We start from the raw sequence: 19,770 nt of genomic DNA, 5'->3' as shown, positions 1-19,770 counted from the left end.
TTAAAAGGCATATCCACTGATTAACCTTACCGAGAGCCCTGCCTAGATGTCTATCTATTCCATTATCCCTCGAGAGAGTTCCTAACTGAGCTGCTGACTTGTCTCCAACTGTTAGATCTGGAGCACCTGTATCATAACACCTACTAAGCCAAGCTAGAACTGGCTCCTTATCTGCCCTGGTGTAGTCTCTACGGACATTTCTTATCTCTTCATGGGGTGACGAACACTCAGTTATGTCATCTTGTTACTTGTCCCCCTCAACTGGTTTCCCTAATAATCCTCCTGTCATTTTCTCAAGGATCTCTTTAAGCTGAGAACCACCTTTGCTAGCTCCTTTCCTAGCTTCGTCTCTATCCTGCTTTGATCTCACTAGGTTAGCTAGATCTTTAAAACAAACCTTCTCTTCCTCCTCAGCAGGATTTCTTAGAGTGGAGGGCCCCTCACCAGGATCAGTCTCTAGCTCTTCTTCTCCATCATCTTTGGTCTTTGCACTTCTAGTCTTTAAAACAGCCACCTTAACTGGAGCTGTGTTTGAATTTACAGCCACCTTAATAGAAGCTGACAGGTCCTGAGATAAATCATCTGCTAGGGCAGTGACTTCCGGTCCCACCGAGAGAGTGGGCAGAAATGACGTTGCTCCGTTAATGGCCGACCGAGAAGAAGGAGGGGGAGAAGGAGTAGGCGCCATGTTGATACCAGCCGCTGCCCTTGGCAGCTTGCCAGAATCAGCAGCAGTCATTTAGAGCAGCCTTTCCAATTAACTTCTTTTACTAACACAGATTCTCCACACTCCTCATCACTAGATGTCTCTGGGACTGACCCAGAGCCACGCTGTTTCCTCTTTGATCTAGTTTTAATAACAAAACACGCCCCGGACACCTTCCTCTCCCGTCGCAAAGAAATCAGGAGATACACGTTAATTATCACCGAGAGCAGGATCACAGATACCAAATAAATCACCTTTGGATCCCAGCCATCACCTATAGTTACTCTCTCCTCCGGCAGAATCTTAAAACCCTTTATCTCAATTGGGAGTGTGGTGGAGGTAACATTTCTGTATCTCGCCGGCCATAATAAATCAATACATTTTCCATACCATAGTCTAACTCTCTACATAACTCACAATTAAATTGTCCGCACCAAATATTTACCCAGGTAATCCAAAATCAAACCCAAACAATATCTGTAAACCAGAGCCCCAAAAATTGAAATGAATAATCGTTGTACAAACCACTATACCTTCATGTTTGCTAATTCAGCTAGAAAACACTAAATCAATCGAGTAATAAATTAAGCTAATTATCTGCCACACGTTGGGTAAGCCAACAAAAAAAAAAATGTCGTAGGGTTGGAAGGGTAAGGCCAAAAAGCCTCCTCCCTCCCCCCTGTAAAGTAAAGGGAAAGAAAGTTGAAAAGGGAAAAAAAACTCACAGCTGAATTAGCAAAGCAATGGATGCTGTATATTTACAAAGCAATACAGGATATGCAGGGGAATTTACAGAATTAACAATATTTACAATATATACAAAAATATATAACAAAGTAGCACAGAAATAAGAGTTCCCCCCTCTGCTGAGGGGGTTCCCCACCTCTGCTCCCCCTTCTCTCCCCCTTTCCCCAGAGAGGGTTAGAAAGAGAGAAAAGAAAAAAAAATTAGAAGCAGTTATGTGTTAATTGGAAAGCAGTTAATACAGGCCTTGCAGTTTATCAGTTTCAAGGTCAAGCCTTGGCCGAAAGCCCAGAACGCTGTGAGCTGCAAAGCCACCGAAGGAGGGAAGAAAGACTGACTAGAAAAGTGCAGGAATGCCCATGATACCTTGCTGCACACCCAGTTCAGAAGGTGCTTCCTCCCAATCTACCAATGAAATTAGTTTAGATCTGTTTTTTCGTTTACAAACATCCGACTACAATATTCCCTTTCTTAAGGGGACAGCCTCAAACGGTCACAAAGTGAGAATTACATAATGTGCCTTTTACTGAGGTAACATTTTATCCTACTAACTGGAAGGTATTTAATGTATCAGCAAACAAGAAACGTCCAGCCACTCACTAGACACATCATAGCTACCTTTCACACCTTTCCCTTCATCTGTTTGGTACCAGAGCCATGGCTCTGCCAGCTCAGGAAACAGGACCTGGCTGGGACTGGAGATAGACTTCCACAGTCCACTGCTAATCTCAGTTCTTACATTTTCATTTGTTCAAAATCATTTGGAACAAAACTCATGGAAGTTAAAACCCCAAAACTATTTGTTACAGTTTGAGCTGGGTGTCCCCCTGCAATGTTTACTTCCTGTGTCCAGAAGTCCAGCCCAGAGGGGTGGACACAGGAAGTTATGTAGTATTTCCTACCACAATCCTTTGCACCACTATAAGATCTAGTGCAGAGTCTAGCTCTGTCTCTTTTCTTCCTCCTCCATCAGCCGGTAACTGGGGGAGATGCCTCCTGGCTTTGGGCCTGGCTAGGCCCAAGGCCACGGGGGGATGGGCAGTCTCAGATCTGGCCAGCTGAGACTAGCCTAGCAGTGGGAGGGGGAAGAAGGAGCCCTGGGGGTCTTGGGTGTACCCTCAGGTGGGGATGGGATCTCTCTGGGTCTGTTTTGGGATTTTTCTTTGTCACTGCGCTTTTGGCTTTCTGTAAGAGTTCACTGCTTTCTATTTAAACTTTCCATCACTTTTGCAATCCGTTTGTCTGAGTGTTTATTGTTGCCAGGGGTGGGGAAGGGGGGCTGCCTCAATCCAGCACACTATTTCAAAATTTCTCTTTAACTTGGAGCTCTGAGCAATCTAAAAAGTCTTGGAAAGCAGAGGCAGTGCCCTGGTGCAATGCAATGGATTGCTGTCCTGGTTGCTGCTTCAGCAACATTTCATTCAACTCATTTTGCAGGTGAATGCACCTTGTACAGACAGACTGGATTATTTTGAAGCTATCTGTCCATATATCTACCTAAAATTTAAGACAAGCTCACAAAGAATTATGAAGTGTTTTCCCTTTGAAGCTATGGAAGCATTCAGATATTAAATCAAACCTGTTAATTAAAAATCTTCTGTGTTTGGAGCCAGGTAGGTCTTTTCCTGGAAGGCCATGAATTGAAATCAAGGTCAGGTTGTTGAACTTCAGATGTGGACTGTGGAAAGAAGAACAAACTGTCATAGTTGAACCAGTGTAAGTTTGCTGAGGCTCTGTTTGGTACCAGCACAAGGCAAGTGCATTTGAACATACAGTTATACACAGTGGTCACAGCTCAGTGCAGCACTGGGACTTTCCAGCTGTACAACATCCACCACAGCACTGTCTTGGTCCTGACAGAGATGTTTAAGACTCCAGCATGCAACCAACAAGCTGTCCCTAAGTTTACCTCCCATGACTACAAAAGACACCACAAGCCCACCAAGCCTTTGCTCAAACAGCTTTGCTGTTCATAGCTCATCTTCCATAAGCTGCAGAAAAGAATTCTTGACAGCTGCTTAATTCATCTACTTCCTGCAACGGCTCTGCTCAACTTAGGAGGACAAATCAAAGGAACAGCACAGACTTTAATTCCATATTCAGGAGGATACAGAAAGCAATTCCTTTACCCAGGCCAGGTACCAAGTGTTCTGTCACTTTGCTGAGACAATATCTGTGGACACAAAAAGAAGAATGCTTTCCTCTGTACTTTCTAATGCCAGAGTGCTGGAGGGGAAACAAGACTGACAGTATGTTGAACTAAATGTGATATGACATTTAAAAACAAATAAATATTAGGAGTGATTAAGCCTTCTAATCTTCCAGGCTTTCTGCGAGTTAATTGTGGATTGATGCAAATGGTAGGAAGGAATCAGAATGTTTTCTACCAACCGCTGTTAATTTGTTATTCATACCTTTTAAAAATATACTCAAACACAGTTGATGGTCAGTCTTAAACCAAGGAATTTCAAGGTTATGGCTGCCCCTCTCAAAATGCATATTAATAGTTTAATTCTGGATTATGGATTATCTATGGTAAATCTCCATGCATACTCAGGCTGAGTGCAATGCAATAAATAACCTTAATGTAACAGAGTGCATACATTTATACAGATTATGGGCCTGATTCTCCTTTAAATTAAGGTCACTCTGCAGAGGTGGTTGTAAATAGAATTTGCTCTTCATTTGTGGCCACATTAAGCCAGCTGAGTGACACAGAGTGGTCTCTTCACGTAGATGAGAGTTAGCCCTACAGGCTAACCTGAATTTAGAGCGTACAGACTATCATCTGCACTCATGGAGCGCTTCTAGTGGGGAGCAAGTGCGGAGGGACAATTACAATAACTTTATACACCTGAGTAATGTGACTCCTTAGCAGTTAATTTGCATGTAATTATGAGTAAAATTGCTACAACAGTACATAAATAACCCAGACATTCTCCTATCCTGCCTGCCCTCATTGCAACCAAGCTCCTTTTCAGCTCAGGGCTGAAACTACCTCTGCTCATGCTGCATGGCCTCTTGCCAACCGGTCTCCAGCTCCAGGTGCTACAATAATCCTGAGTTTAAACCACATGAACAAAGTTTAGGATGGAAATGTTGCAAGCAAGCATTGGGAAAACCACAGAAAGAAGGTCCTAGGCACCGCTAATATGCTTCTTGTGCACGACTGCACTACGATGCACTGTATTAATCTGGTCACATACTATTTTGTGCTGCAGATGCTCTACTTTTCTTTAGCCCACATGCAGCCATCCAGTATTTCCACAGTCATATGGAATTTGTTCAGTTCTTCCCCATTGAGCGTGAGGCTTCAATTCAGACCTTTCACTCGGCACGATTTACTAACTAATGATTTACTTCTACCTCAGTGCTCCTATGGCATTCCCATATGCCCCAAACATTAATTCATGTTTCCCATTCATTAATCTTGGAGGCATCAAAATGTTCATTAGCATCTTCTTAGAATACTGTGATGGAACGAGTCGTATCTTTGATTCCCATTTCACATCGAGGAAAATCAAGGCACAAAGGGAACTGGGTTAATGCTATCAGAAGGGCACACTGCTGTTGGAGGCAGAACTGGAGAGACCCCAAGGCTGCTACCTGACACTGCCCCATGCCTCGGAGAATTGGGCAGGCCACCCTCAGGGAGCCACAGAACTCTGGGCACAAGTTCATCCAAATAATGGGCACCTTTTCAAGCAGACAGGTAAAACTCTTCTTCAGCTAAGAACCAGCACTTTTGTTAAGTGTCTAAGCACAGGCTGGCATTTGTTAAAATTGCCAGAAGCTTTAGATGATTTTAAAAAATCCTGAGTATCTTGTATGACAAAAGGTTGATTTCAGACCTGTAGCTGGTATGCCAAACCTTAGGACGTTAAATATATATACAGGCACTTAAATACAAGCCTGGGAACTACAGGCAAGCTGTTTGTTACCATCAGGCACTGGCATGCAGGCAGTTACAGGCAGCTAACAGGTCTGGGTGTTTTGATCAGTGACTGTTGTGCACCTTATCACACTGTACCATCCTCTCCTTTCCTCTACATAGCATTATTACTTCTAGGCTAATAAAAGGGTGGTTTATTTATTATGGCTTTTATGGCTTTTGCTTCCTTACTGCTGCCTAAAAGCTCCTAATAAGAGAAAACCAACAAAGGCTGTGAGGAACAAAAACTGCATATAACGATGTCTAACATGAAGCAGGGGAAAAGCAGAGGTTCCCGTTTGGTGAAAGTGTCTCCAGGTTAAGAGCCTGAACCAACACAACACTAAACAAGTGCACCTGCATTTTAGAAGCAAATAATTCCAGCAGGGATTCATGTTGCTGTGGATACAAAGGGAAGAACAGCTCAAAGATACTGCTAAAGCAGGGAGGGATTAGAGTATCTAGGGAAATAAGTAAAAGGTATTGGGTTTCATTGCACAGTTCTAGAGGGCAGCCACAAAAAAAACCCACTCACCAACAGTCTAAACACCCTTGTCCTCAAAAACAGAAAAGAGGAAAAAAGGATTGCAATTTTTCTGGACCAAAATCAATGGAACAGACCAAAAAGGTTGGAATATCCCTTTGCAAGTTTTCAAGTTTTTCTGGATTCCTTCCCCCCCCCCAGCTTATGTGCAATGTGTAATGATGGAGGCTTACTGAACCCCTCATTATCACAAATCAAAAGTCAAATCACTTTTGTTACAAAAAAAAACAAAAACAAAGTAAAGTGCAGTGAAGTTGTCTCCATGAACAGAAGAGTTTCAACCTATTTGAAAAGCAGATTTTGGTTTTTGCCCCCAAGTCATTTATAAAAACTAAAATATATACAGAGTGGCAGGAGAGAATACTTTATCTGTCTACCAAAACTGGTAACCAGGTACACTTCTCTCCTGGACCATAATGTCTAAGCAGTAACTTTAATACCTGGAATTACAACCCAAAGGAAAGTCCTAATTTATCCTCTGCCATGGCAGAGTGCTTGTGAAAACTGCAGCTCCAGCTCCTTCTAAAACTGGTGACAAATAGTCTGTTTGCAGCACTACAAACCTAGCTGTGATAAATTCTTATATCAATAAAACTTCAAAGTCAGAGAAATCTCTGTCCTGCAGCAACAAGAACAAACCTTAAGATTTTTCACAGTATCACACTATCACCAAGGTTGGAAGAGACCTCAAAGATCATCAAGTGCAACCCATCACTACAGACCTCATGATTAGACAATTTTTGTGAGGATGAAGGTGCCCAGAATGGGAGAGAATGATGCAATGATAAAAGGATACAATGGGAGAGAACCAGATGATGCCATAAAAGAGCTCCAGCAGGCAATAACCTGGTGTTTAAGGCACAGAAACACAAAGTGCCCAGGTATTAGCCTCACTGTAAAAGGCAGAGGGTTCTCTTTGTCCCAAAGAATAGAATAGAATAGAATAGAATAGAATAGAATAGAATAGAATAGAATAGAATAGAATAGAATAGAATTAACCATGTTGAAAAATACCTTGGAGATCATTGAGTCCAGCCTATCATCCAACACCATCTAATCAACTAAGCCATGGCACCAAGCACCCCATCAAGTCTCTTCCTAAACACCTCCAGTGATGGGGACTCCACCACCTCCCTGGCCAGCACATTCCAATGGTAAATTACTCTTTCTATGAAGAATTTCTTCCTAACATCCAGCCTAAACCTCCCCTGGTGCAGCTTGAGATTATGTCCTCTTGTTCTGGTACTGGTTGCCTGGGAGAAGAGACCAACTCCCACCTGGCTACAACCTCCCTTCAGGGAGTTGTAGATAGCAAGAAGGACTCCCCTGAGCCTCCTCTTCCTTTAACTCTGGTTGCATGTTGGCTGTCTGTATTGCAGTCTCTGTGGACCCACTAGCTGAAGACAGTAGATGAATCCTCTGTCCTAATCACTTCAAATCATAACTACAACAGCATACATTTATAACCACACACACTCTCAGCACATCATTATAGTGCAGCAGGAAAATTTACCATCACTTTTCTAAATAACCAGTTTACCATTACTATTACACTTTACCCATCCCCAATGACATCAAGTCCCAGGATCTTTTATACACAGAATGAAATCCTTGGTATTTTCTTGCAATGCAGATTCAGATGTTTCAAAGGTGGGTTTGTCTCGCTAGTTCCAGAGCCTTCAGACCGAGGTGTTCCTGAAGTGGTCCTTTTACTCATGAAGCATGTGTCCACCCTTGTTTTGCAGTACGGACAGCTGTATCTGTTGTTAACAAAACCAAGAAAAGATCCTTCCTGGGGGGAAATTAGTGACTCTCTATTCCAAGTTGTTATTAACACTTTACCCCCAGCTTCAATCCCATATACATCAGGAATCCCAAAGGTGGGATCTGAGACCAGAACAAAACAAAAAGCCGCTTTCTGGGCCTCCTCTACTAATAAAGGTCGCTGATAAGCAAATTGGCCCTCACCTACTTACAGAATCTAGTAACTTGGAACAATGCCGTACAGGATTTTTATTTCCAGTCCAGTCCTGGGTCAACACCCCATATAGATGTACACAAAGATCAAATGATTTGTCCATGTCAGGCAAATTTCAATCAACATTCTTTTTATTTATCCAATCACTCATCATCTTCTGAACTCCATTTAATATTACTATTGAGGGCTAATTTATCATATAAGACTTTTACCTCTTTTTTTTTTCCTCTCTATCCATAATCACCAACATTCTAGCTTTTGCCTTGTTTCTCTACATCCCTCCTTACAAACACCTTCTGAGCTTGACGTAGTAATTCTTCTAAACCTCTGTCTTGCCAATCCTCAATCTTTTCCAGTTTCTAATATCTGCCCATGGTTTTGCCACAAACTGCATCCTGAGAAGTATCACCCCAGCTGCAGAACTGGGATCTATTCCAGAATAGAGCTTCAAACTTCTCTTTAATCTTACCATCCACTCCATAGGTGGCTTCCTCTGATACTCACTATAGGCTTTATCAAAATTTCTGGGCACAGCTTCTTCAATTCCTTGTCCCATGTTCTGTCTCCCCTGAAGCTGTTGATGGTCCCACTGAGGATCTTGATTAGGCCACTTCTGATTTCTTGGTGGCCCCCCCACTCTGATTTTACCTTTCCCATATTCTCACACCAGCCTGTCTGCCTTTTCCTTGTCTTTGTCCTTAAATATGGGAACAGGCGTAGGGCGTGAAGCCCTGTGGCCGGTTGACATTGCCCCCTTAAGAAAGGGAATATGGTGGACGGAAGTTGGTAAACGGAAGGAATAGTCTAAACTATTTCATTGGTAAAGTGGGAGGAAGCACCCTCTGAACTGGGAGTGTAGGAAAGATATCCTGGGCACTCCGGCATTTTATTTTCAGTCTTGCTTCCGCCTTTCTACGGTGCAGCAGCTCTGCAGCTATCTCTGTGCTGGGCTTTCTGCCAAGGCCTCGGCCTTGAAAACAAGATACCAGGCCTGTATATTAACTCCTTTCCAATTAACACAAACTGCTTCTAACATTTTTTTTTCCTCTCTTTTCTTTCCCTTTCTATCCCATTCTGGGGAAAGGGGGGGGAGAGAGGGGAGAGCGGAGGTGGGGAACCCCTCTCTGCCGAGGGGGTCACTCTCATTTCTGTGTTACTCTGTTGTATATCTTTGTATATATTGTAGATATTGTAAATTTGTAAATAATCCCCTGCATTCCCTACGTTGCTTTGTAAATATAGCTCCACTGCTTTGCTAATTCAGCTTGCGAGTTTTTTTTTCCTTTCCCTTGAATTTTTTTTTCCCTTTTACCTTACAAGGGGGAAGGGAGGAGGCTTCTCGGCCTTACCCCTTCCACCCACCACATTTTTTTTTATTGGCGTACCCAACGTGCGGCAGATAATTAGTTTAATTTATTACTTGATTGATTTAGTGTTTTCTAGCTGAATTAGCAAACATGAAGGTATTGTGGTTTGTGGAGCGATTGTTCTTTTCAATTATTGGGGCTCTGATTTACAGATATTGTTTGGGTTTGATTTTGGATTACCTGGGCAAATATTTGGTGCGGACAATTTATATGTGGGTTATGTATAAAGTTAAATTATGGTATGGAAAATGTATTAATTTATTATGGCCAGTGAGATACAGGAATGTTACCTCCACCACTCTCCCAATTGAGATAAAGGGTTTTAAGATTCCGCCTGAGGAGACAGTAACCTTAGGTGATGCCTGGGATCCAAAGGTGATTTATGTGATGTGTATAAATCTGTTGCTGGTGATGGTAATTGCATATTTACTGTTCTCTCTGCGGCGAGAGAGAAAGATATCCAGAGCTTGTTTTGTTATTAAAACTAGATCAAAAAGAAAACGCCGTGGCTCTCGATCAGTCCCAGAGTCATCTAGTGATGAGGACTGTGGAGAACCCATGTCAGTCAAAAAGAAGGCTAAAAAGTTAATTGGTAAAGCAGCTCTAAATAACTTTGCTGATTCTAGCAAGCAGCCAAGGGCATCGGCTGGTATCAACATGGCACCTACTCCTTCTCCTTCTTCTTCTTCTCCGTCGGCCATTAACGGAGCAATGTCACTTCCACCCACTCCCTCGGTGGGACCGGAAGTCACTGCCCCAGCAGCTGATTTATCTCAGGACCTGTCAGCTTCCATTAAGGTGGCTCCTTTAAAGACTAGAGCTGGAAAGGGCAAAGATGGAGAAGAAGAGGAGGAGACTGATCCTGGTGAGGGGCCCTCTACTGTAAAAGATCCTGCTCAGGAGGAAGAGAAGGTTTGTTTTAAAGATCTAGCTAACCTAGTGAGATCAAAGCAGGATAGAGATGAAGTTAGGAAGGCAGCTGGCAAAGGTGGTTCTCAGCTTAAAGAGATCCTTAGGAGAATGACAGCAGGATTTTACGGACAAAGAATTCAGGGAGATGAAGATCAAGATGATATTACAGACTGTTCGTCACCACGGGAGGAATTGCGAAATGTCCGTAAAGATTTCACCAGGGCAGATAAGGAGCCAGTTCTAGCTTGGCTTAGTAGGTGTTATGATACAGGTGCTTCAGCTCTAACAGTTGGAGACAAGTCAGCAGCTCAGTTAGGAATTCTCTCAAGGGATAATGGAATAGATAGGCATCTAGGCGAAGCTCTCGGTAAGGTTAATCTGTGGATACGCCTTTTAATAGCGGTTGCCCTGAGATACCCTTCCCGAGATGATCTTCCCTGGAATCCTAAACCCTGGACTACCATAGATGAGGGAATTAAGCGCTTGAGAGAATTTGCTGTTAGAGAGCTACTCTATGGTGAACATGAAACTCTGAATCCTGATGACATTCCTGTGGGTATTGGTCTTGCTAAAAAGATCATCAAACTTGCTCCTTCTAATTATGCAAACATTCTGGCAAGCAGAATTGTGTCAAGAAGTTATGGTGGAACTTCTCCTACGGTTGGCCAATTCAGTGATCAAATGAGACAATTGGAGGATAGCATGACACGTGGTTCTTTGGTTTCAGCCATTAAAACGATGTCTGGTGATATTCAGAATTGCATAAGAGAGTTAAAGGATGAATTTAGAAATTCCATATCCCAATTGGCACAAAGGGATAATTTCAATTCTTCCTCCAGGTGGGTACAAGTATCATCTGTGAGGAATACACGTCCTCCAAGGAGGTCATTCCAAAACAGGTCATTCCAAAACAGGTCGTTCCAAAACAGACCACCAAGACAATCACGTAGAACTATTTGGATAACTCTGCGTGATCAGTTTGGTGAGAACATGAACCGCTGGGATGGCCAACCAACTTCTAATCTTTTCAGGAGACTGAGGGAATTGCAAAGTGGCAGAACCCAAGGTAGCAATACCAGAAGGGTAGCTGTTACTTCCACAGTTCCCCAGAACAACTCTTATGGCTCCAACAGTGGCTCCAATTATAACATGCAAAGTTATAACCCTGCAAACTATGTGCAATGCACATGTGGGCATGTTCCCCATAACTAGGGGTGCCCTGCCTCCCGCCAGGGGGAGGAGAGGGATAACAGAGATAATAGAATCTATTGGGATGTGTACATCCAGTGGCCTGGCACTTCACAATTTCGGAAGTACAGGGCCTTGGTTGACACAGGAGCTCAGTGCACCATAATACCATCAAATTATCAGGGATCAGAGTCTATAACTATTCTGGGAGTCACTGGTGGATCTCAAGAGTTAAGTAAGGTAGAGGTTAATATAAGTCTAACTGGTAAACAATGGAGGAAGCATACAGTTGTGACCGGACCTGACGCACCTTGTATTTTGGGAATTGATTTTCTGAGAGAAGGGCGTTTCAAAGACCCTAGAGGTTACAAATGGGCTTTTGGAGTAGCTTCTATAGAAATTGATGGACAAAAATTGAAGCTGTCAGCCAGACCTGAACTTTCTGATGAATCTGCAGTTGTGGGACAACATAAGATACAGGACATTAAATTGCCGGTTGCTTCTCAGACTGTGCATCACAGACAATACAGAACCAACCGTGACTCTTTGTTGCCCATTCAGAATCTGATTCGTCAGTTGGAGAGTCAGAAAGTCGTCAGCAAAACTCATTCACCTTTCAACAGTCCAGTGTGGCCTGTGCGGAAGCAGAATGGAGACTGGCGTCTGACAGTCGACTACCGAGTCCTGAATGAAATAACACCACCTATGAGTGCAGCAGTACCAGACATGATGGAGCTACAGTATGAGCTGGAATCCAAAGAGGCCAAATGGTATGCTACCATAGACATTGCTAATGCATTTTTCTCTATTCCCATAGCAGAGGAATGCAGGCCTCAGTTTGCTTTCACCTGGAGAGGAATCCAGTACACTTTCAACAGGCTGCCAATGGGCTGGATCCACAGCTCAAGCATCTGTCATGCAGTGATCCACGATGCTCTGGAGAAAGGCGGTGCTCCAGAACACATCCAGTTCATCAATGATATCATCGTCTGGGGTAAAACTGCTGAGGAAGTCTTCAAGAAAGGTAACAAAATCATTGACATTCTTCTGGATGCAGGTTTTGCCATCAAGCGAGACAAGGTGAAAGGACCTACCACAGAAATTCAGTTTCTGGGAGTGCAGTGGCAGGATGGACGTCGACACATTCCAGTGGATGTGGTAAATAGAGTCTCTACCATGGCAAGTCCCACAAACAAGCAAGAGACCCTATGTTTCTTGGGGATAGTGGGATTTTGGAGACTGCACATTCCTGGATACAGTCAGATTGTGAAACCTCTGTATGATGTGACTCGAAAGAGAAACCATTTCCACTGGGGACCTGAACAGCAAGCAGCCTTTGACCAGATAAAGCAAGAGGTAGTTCAAGCAATGGGTCTGGGACCAGTCCGAGATGGTCCAGACATTAAGAACATTTTGTACACGGCTGCAAGTGACAATGGTCCAACCTGGTGCTTGTGGCAAAAAGCTCCAGGAGAGACACGTGGACGACCTCTTGGTTTCTGGAGTCGAGGTTACAGAGGTTCAGAGGCTAATTACACTCCAACAGAGAAAGAAATTTTAGCTGCCTATTAGGGAGTTAAAGCATCTTCTGAAGTGATTGGAACTGAATCACAACTTCTCTTAGCTCCCAGATTACCAGTTTTGAATTGGATGTTCAAAGGCAAAGGCTCCACACCACATCATGCCACAGACTCAACATGGTCTAAGTGGATGGCTCTGATAACACAGAGAGCTCGAATGAGAAATCTTGAAAGACCTGGTCTAGTGGAGGTGATCTCAAGTTGGCCTGAAGGCATCAACTGTGCTAAGCCTCCAGAGGAGAAAGTAACTCGTGCTGAGGAAGCTCCTCCTTACAATGACCTTTCTGATGATGAAAAGAAATATGCTCTGTTCACAGACGGTTCCTGTAGTCTTGTTGGAAACAAGCGAAGGTGGAAGTCTGCAGTGTGGAGTCCAACACGCCGAGTTGCAGAGGCGAAAGATGGAGAAGGAGAATCCAGTCAGTTCGCAGAGGTAAAAGCTGTCCAGCTAGCTCTCGACGTAGCTGAACGTGAGAGATGGCCAAAGCTTTATCTCTACACCGACTCATGGATGGTAGCCAATGCTCTATGGGGTTGGCTAAAGAACTGGAAGAAGAGTGGTTGGCAGAGGAAAGGAAAACCCATTTAGGCAGCCAACCTATGGCAGGACATTGCTGATCGAATCGAGAGAATTCCAGTGAAAGTGAGACACATCGATGCTCACATTCCTAAGAGCAAAGCTACTGAGGAACAACAACACAACCATCAGGCAGATCTAGCTGCAAGAGTTTCTCAAGTAGACATGGACTCTAATCTTGATCTCGACTGGAAACACCGAGGAGAGATATTCTTAGCTCGGTGGGCTCACGATTCGTCAGGACATCAAGGCAGAGATGCAACATACCAATGGGCTCGTGACAGATCCATAGACATTTCCATGGATGCTATCACACAAGTCATCCATGACTGTGACATTTGTGCTGCTATTAAGCAGGCAAAACGACTTAAGCCCTTGTGGTATGGTGACAGATGGTCCAAGTACAAGTATGGTGAAGCTTGGCAGATTGACTACATCACTCTACCACGTTCTCGTTCTGGTAAGCAATACGTGCTTACTATGGTAGAGGCAAACACTGGGTGGTTGGAAACTTATCCAGTTCCACATGCAACTGCACGCAACACCATTCTTGGTCTGGAGAGACAAATCCTGTGGAGACACGGAACTCCGGAGAGGATTGAGTCAGACAACGGAACTCATTTCAAGAACAACCTTGTAAAGAACTGGGCAGAAGAGCACGGTATTGAGTGGATATTCCACATTCCCTACTATGCACCAGCTTCAGGGAAGATTGAACGTCACAATGGTTTGTTGAAGACCACTCTCAAAGCCATGGGAGGTGGATCTTTGAAAAACTGGGAAAAACATTTAGCACAAGCAACCTGGCTGGTAAATAGTAGAGGTTCAGTGAACCGAGCTGGACCTGCACATTCAGATTTGCTACGGAAAGTAGAAGGTGATAGAGTTCCTGTTGTTAGAGAAAAGAATCTGTTAGGTAAAACTGTTTGGGTATTTTCACCCTCAGGAGAGGCTAAGCCTGTCCGAGGGGTGGTTTCAGCTGAAGGTCCGGGTCACACTTATTGGGTAATGCAAGAGAATGGTGAAATTCAGTGTATTCCACAAAGAAATTTAACTTTAGCTGAAAGAGGTTAATTTCGAACTGTTGTACAGCTACATCGCGTCCAGAGGAAGAATCAACAAGGAATCTACAGTGCACGAACCCTGAGATCCCTGAGAGCCCTGAGTCAACTAAGAGACCCTGAGAATCCCTGTTTCCCTTTTCTTCGCTTCATCGGTGAAGAAATGAACTGTTTTCCGTTTTTTTCCATTTTCTGATTTTCTTGGACTTTTGAATCATCTACATCTGAGCATAGCCGGAATGGACTATGAACTTTACTCACGAACTGTAAATATCGTTTTGGATTGGATGGACAGTATGAACAGCCAATGAAATTGTTTAGAAGGGGTGGACTGTGGCCGGTTGACGTTGCCCCCTTAAGAAAGGGAATATGGTGGACGGAAGTTGGTAAACGGAAGGAATAGTCTAAACTATTTCTTTGGTAAAGTGGGAGGAAGCACCCTCTGAACTGGGAGTGTAGGAAAGATATCCTGGGCACTCCGGCATTTTATTTTCAGTCTTGCTTCCGCCTTTCTACGGTGCAGCAGCTCTGCAGCTATCTCTGTGCTGGGCTTTCTGCCAAGGCCTCGGCCTTGAAAACAAGATACCAGGCCTGTATATTAACTCCTTTCCAATTAACACAAACTGCTTCTAACATTTTTTTTTCCTCTCTTTTCTTTCCCTTTCTATCCCATTCTGGGGAAAGGGGGGGGAGAGAGGGGAGAGCGGAGGTGGGGAACCCCTCTCTGCCGAGGGGGTCACTCTCATTTCTGTGTTACTCTGTTGTATATCTTTGTATATATTGTAGATATTGTAAATTTGTAAATAATCCCCTGCATTCCCTACGTTGCTTTGTAAATATAGCTCCACTGCTTTGCTAATTCAGCTTGCGAGTTTTTTTTTCCTTTCCCTTCAATTTTTTTTTCCCTTTTACCTTACAAGGGGGAAGGGAGGAGGCTTCTCGGCCTTACCCCTTCCACCCACCACAAGCCCTAATCCAAACAGCAGCATATTCAGCTTAAACCATTTTTTTATAATATGATCCCTAAGGCACTCTCTGAGATGGGAATGGGAGGGAGTTCTGATGACTTGATTTTGTCCCATTCTCCTGATCACTAATCTCTGCCCGGGGGTCAAAACCGAGCGACGGCAGTTGAAACGCCAGCTCCGACCCACTAGCCCGCTCCCTGTGAACGACCGACCCCCCCCTCACTGTGCCGATTCCCTGCAGAGTCAAACCGCAAAAAAAACCTCACCCGCCGCAGCACAGGTCCCTGCCCTCCTGCGGAAACCTGAAACCACGGAAAAAAACCTTCCCGAAGCAGGTCCCTCAAACTGAGGTCCCCCCCTAAAAACCGGGACATCAGTCCTGCGAGCGTGACCGTGCCACGGACCCCCACAGTTCAAGTCCCCCTAAGGAACCGACCGCAGGATACAAATAACTCCTGAACCCGGGTCCCCCACCGACGGAACCCCGGAAACCAGGACGTCAGACCCGCGACCGCCACCGCGACGCGGGCCACCACAGCCCAGGCCCCTCCAGAAACCAGACCGCAGGATACCAAAACCCCGGAACCGGGCCCCTCACCACCGGGACGCCAGACACCGGGACGCAGCGCTGGTCGCCCGATCCCTACGGACAACCAGTCTCCACAGCCCCCAGACCGTAGAAACAACGCTGCCCCTTCACAGCCCAAATTCTCCAGGGCTGTGAAGACCACCTGACTACTATCCAGAATCCTGGAATCCCCACCCACAGTGAAATTCCGGGTCCCCGTAGCCAGGACCCCTCCTTAGCTACCGGGACTTTAAACCTTTCCCCTTTTGTCCCTAAAACTCGCTCTCCACACCCCCTCTAGGAACCTTAACCCTAACCCTCCTTCTCCGACCTGAGCTTGGCCACCTCCTGGGCCTCATCCTTTACCAGTCCCTGGTGGGCACGGCTCAGCCACTACAGCTCTCCCCGCAACAGCTCCTGCTCCGCCCGCCGCAATACCGCAGGCGCTGGTGCAAACAGTGACTTGCAGCTCCGGCTGCTCTACGTGCAGCCCCTACCCTAATGGCCCCGGCTCCAGGCCCGCCCGGAGCCGATCCAACTAAGCTTAAAAAAATACCCTTAAAATCTCTCTTCCCACAATCTACTTTTCTCTCTAGGCCCTTCCTCCATTACCCTTTTGCCTTATCCTTATCCTGCATATTGTGCCTCCAACACGCAACCCCAGAGGACTGTACGGGGGTATATCCCTGGTACCCTTGTTGCTCCCATGTTTCCCGGGGCTGGTCTACACGTGACCCTTGCCCCATTTCCCGAGGTCCACGCTTTCCATCACCAACCGCTTCGTCCCTTCACTGGCCAAGTCCCTCGCGGGAGATTGGAAATGCAGTTAGAAGAACTCCACAATCACTTTGTGAATCTGGACTGTCTAGTCCACGTCTCACGCACGCACACACTCTCACTGACCTCAATACCCGCCCAACCGGACAATACTTACAGTCCTTTTCTTGCCCGGGTCTTTGTGCACTAGAATTACAGGCTAGTTCCGGGAGCTCCTTCCCTTGCCTTTATCTTATAATATCAGTTGGATCATCTACCCGTGTTCTGAGAGGCTTCCAGGGTCCTCCTTCTGGGCCGCCGAAATCGGCGGGGGCGCCCCCCCTTCTGAAGGGTCCTGAAAGCCGTTGCAGACAGGGTAATCATGTCGGGGTCACCAAATTGTGAGAAACGAACTCACTGCTGAAAATTTATAACCAGTTTATTATAAAATAAAGGCAACAGCGCTGGGCGCATAGCGAGTTTGCTAGAGGCGCACCCCAACAACACGAGGTGAACTTATATAGACAGCAAACATACATATTAATATGTTAAAACGTACATATTCATATATTCCCCAACTTGCTCCCACCCCTCTCCATCAGGACAGACAAAACCTGCACTTTTGACCTGGCCAGTCTTTAGACCTGTTGGCACCTCCCCTTTCTCTCCCAATACCCCACACAATACAGACCATCAGCCCAACAATCCAGCCCAACGATCCAGACCAACGATCGGCCCGCCCGGTCCCCAGTAATTCCCCTTGCGAAAGCCAAATATTATAACTAGTTTCTCACATCTATGAGTAATGTATTGTCATATTGCCGCCACTCTAAATTGCTTTTGTTCACTTGGACAAAGCCCGTTGCTTTCACTGGCAGAGCTGCAAAAGCCTTCAGCCTTTTCTCCCCTTCCTCCAAACCTCTGGGCAGCTACATTTGACTCAGAGAAGGAAGAATCAATACAAAATCCAGTATGAGGATATGTGAAAACACAGCAAAACTGTGCCCTGCTACGTGATGCCATTCCTCAAGGCTCTGCAACCGATCCTACAGCACTTGGTTACAAAGCTTTAGGTAAGGGAGTCAGCAACAGAAGCAGCAGAAAGGGTTATTTGTTTGTATCAACAATTACCAAACGCCTCTGTTCTGCAGAACCTTATGTAAGTGCATCAATTACAGCCTTCCGAACAGGGCTGCAGCTTAACTGCTGACCAACAGATGTCCATCTAGAAGTTATCCCTCTTTAATTACGAGTAAACAAAGATAAGCCAGTTCTCCGTTGGATCAGCCTCAGGAAAAAGTGTTAAGATTGTGAATTAATTTGCTCGAGTAAAGAAGGGATAACAACAAAGTCTTTTCTGGGACACTTCTCAAAGCAAGGGTCAAGCAAAGGGGGGTTTCACATATTCCTTTGTCCTCTAAACTGCACCCATGATGACTCTTCCCCACCCAAGATCAGCAACCGGCACATCAAGAACCTCCACTGAAATACAAAGATAAAGGAATCTGATTGCCAGTCGTTCACATTTAATTTGATTGCTGCTTTTGGCACAAGGGAACAGAGAAGTCGGGTGCTTCGGTGGGAGAATTCCCATCTTTTTCTTCCCAAAACACAACCATTTCCATTCCAAGATGTGCCACAACATTAAAAAGGATGGTGAATTTCCTCAGTTTCAGAAAATGCTCTTTCTAAATTGTTCAGAGCAGAGATTAAGAGGAAACTGTTCAGTTCTGATTTTGGTTTTTTGAACAGTTCAAAATGTAACTGCTATAAAACCAAAATAGCTGATGGTTTGTTTTGTTTTGGTTGTTTTGTTTTGCTTTGTTTTGTTTCAAATGGCAGCTCAGCAAAATATTTTGTCATGTCCCAGCTACATTCTCTCTTCTAAAACCTACATTTTAATGAGACAATGCTTTCTATTATAGTCCTGGGGTGTTTTTTCTAGAAACTGTGAGAAACGAACTCACTGCTGAAAATTTATAACCAGTTTATTATAAAATAAAGGCAACACAGCGCTGGACCTCAGCAAGGCCTTTGACACCGTCCCCCATAGCAAACTCCTGGCCAAGCTGTCAGCCCATGGCTTGGACGGGAGCACACTGCGATGGGTTAGGAACTGGCTGGAGGGCCGAGCCCAGAGAGTGGTGGTGAATGGTGCCACATCCAGCTGGCGGCCAGTCACTAGTGGTGTGCCCCAAGGATCAGTGCTGGGCCCTGTGCTCTTTAACATCTTTATTGATGATCTGGATGAGGGCATTGAGTCCATCATCAGTAAATTTGCTGATGACACCAAGCTGGGGGCAAGAGTTGATCTGCTGGAGGGTAGAGAGGCTCTGCAGAGGGACCTCGACAGGCTGGACAGATGGGCAGAATCCAACAGCATGAGATTTAACACATCCAAGTGCCGGGTTCTGCACATTGGCCACAACAACCCCATGCAGTGCTACAGGCTGGGGTCAGAGTGGCTGGAGAGCAGCCAGGCAGAGAGGGACCTGGGGGTGCTGGTTGATGGTAGGATGAACATGAGCCTGCAGTGTGCCCAGGCAGCCAGGAGGGCCAATGGCATCCTGGCCTGCATCAAGAACAGTGTGGCCAGCAGGAGCAGGGAGGTCATTCTGCCCCTGTACACTGCACTGGTTAGGCCACACCTCGAGTACTGTGTCCAGTTCTGGGCCCCTCAGTTTAGGAAGGATGTTGACTTGCTGGAACGAGTCCAAAGAAGAGCAACAAAGTTGGTGAGGGGTTTGGAACACAAGCCCTATGAGGAGAGGCTGAGGGAGCTGGGGTTGCTCAGCCTGGAGAAGAGGAGACTCAGGGGTGACCTTATCACTCTCTACAACTACCTGAAGGGAGGTTGTAGACAGGCGGATGATGGTCTCTTCTCCCAGGC

The 19,770-nt window shown here is 45.2% G+C and overlaps 1 protein-coding gene across 1 annotated transcript in view; it reads right to left on the bottom strand.

Moving 5' to 3' along the window:
- Positions 1 to 19,770, bottom strand: part of CFAP61 (cilia and flagella associated protein 61) — a gene marked incomplete at its 5' end in the record, with an annotated part of 345,444 nt that overhangs the window by 103,361 nt on the left and 222,313 nt on the right. Inside the window, 1 exon segment of the mRNA XM_068142941.1 lies at positions 3,031 to 3,128. Coding sequence (XP_067999042.1) covers positions 3,031 to 3,128 — 98 coding nt within the window.

This window comes from Melanerpes formicivorus, unplaced genomic scaffold (assembly GCF_026170545.1).
Source record: "Melanerpes formicivorus ecotype bairdi unplaced genomic scaffold, bMelFor1.0.p_v2 SCAF_9, whole genome shotgun sequence".
In the NCBI taxonomy this organism is placed as follows: Eukaryota; Metazoa; Chordata; class Aves; order Piciformes; family Picidae; genus Melanerpes; species Melanerpes formicivorus.
The sequence above is the reverse complement of the archived record's forward strand: the minus strand, read 5'-3'. Positions and strand labels throughout refer to the sequence as shown.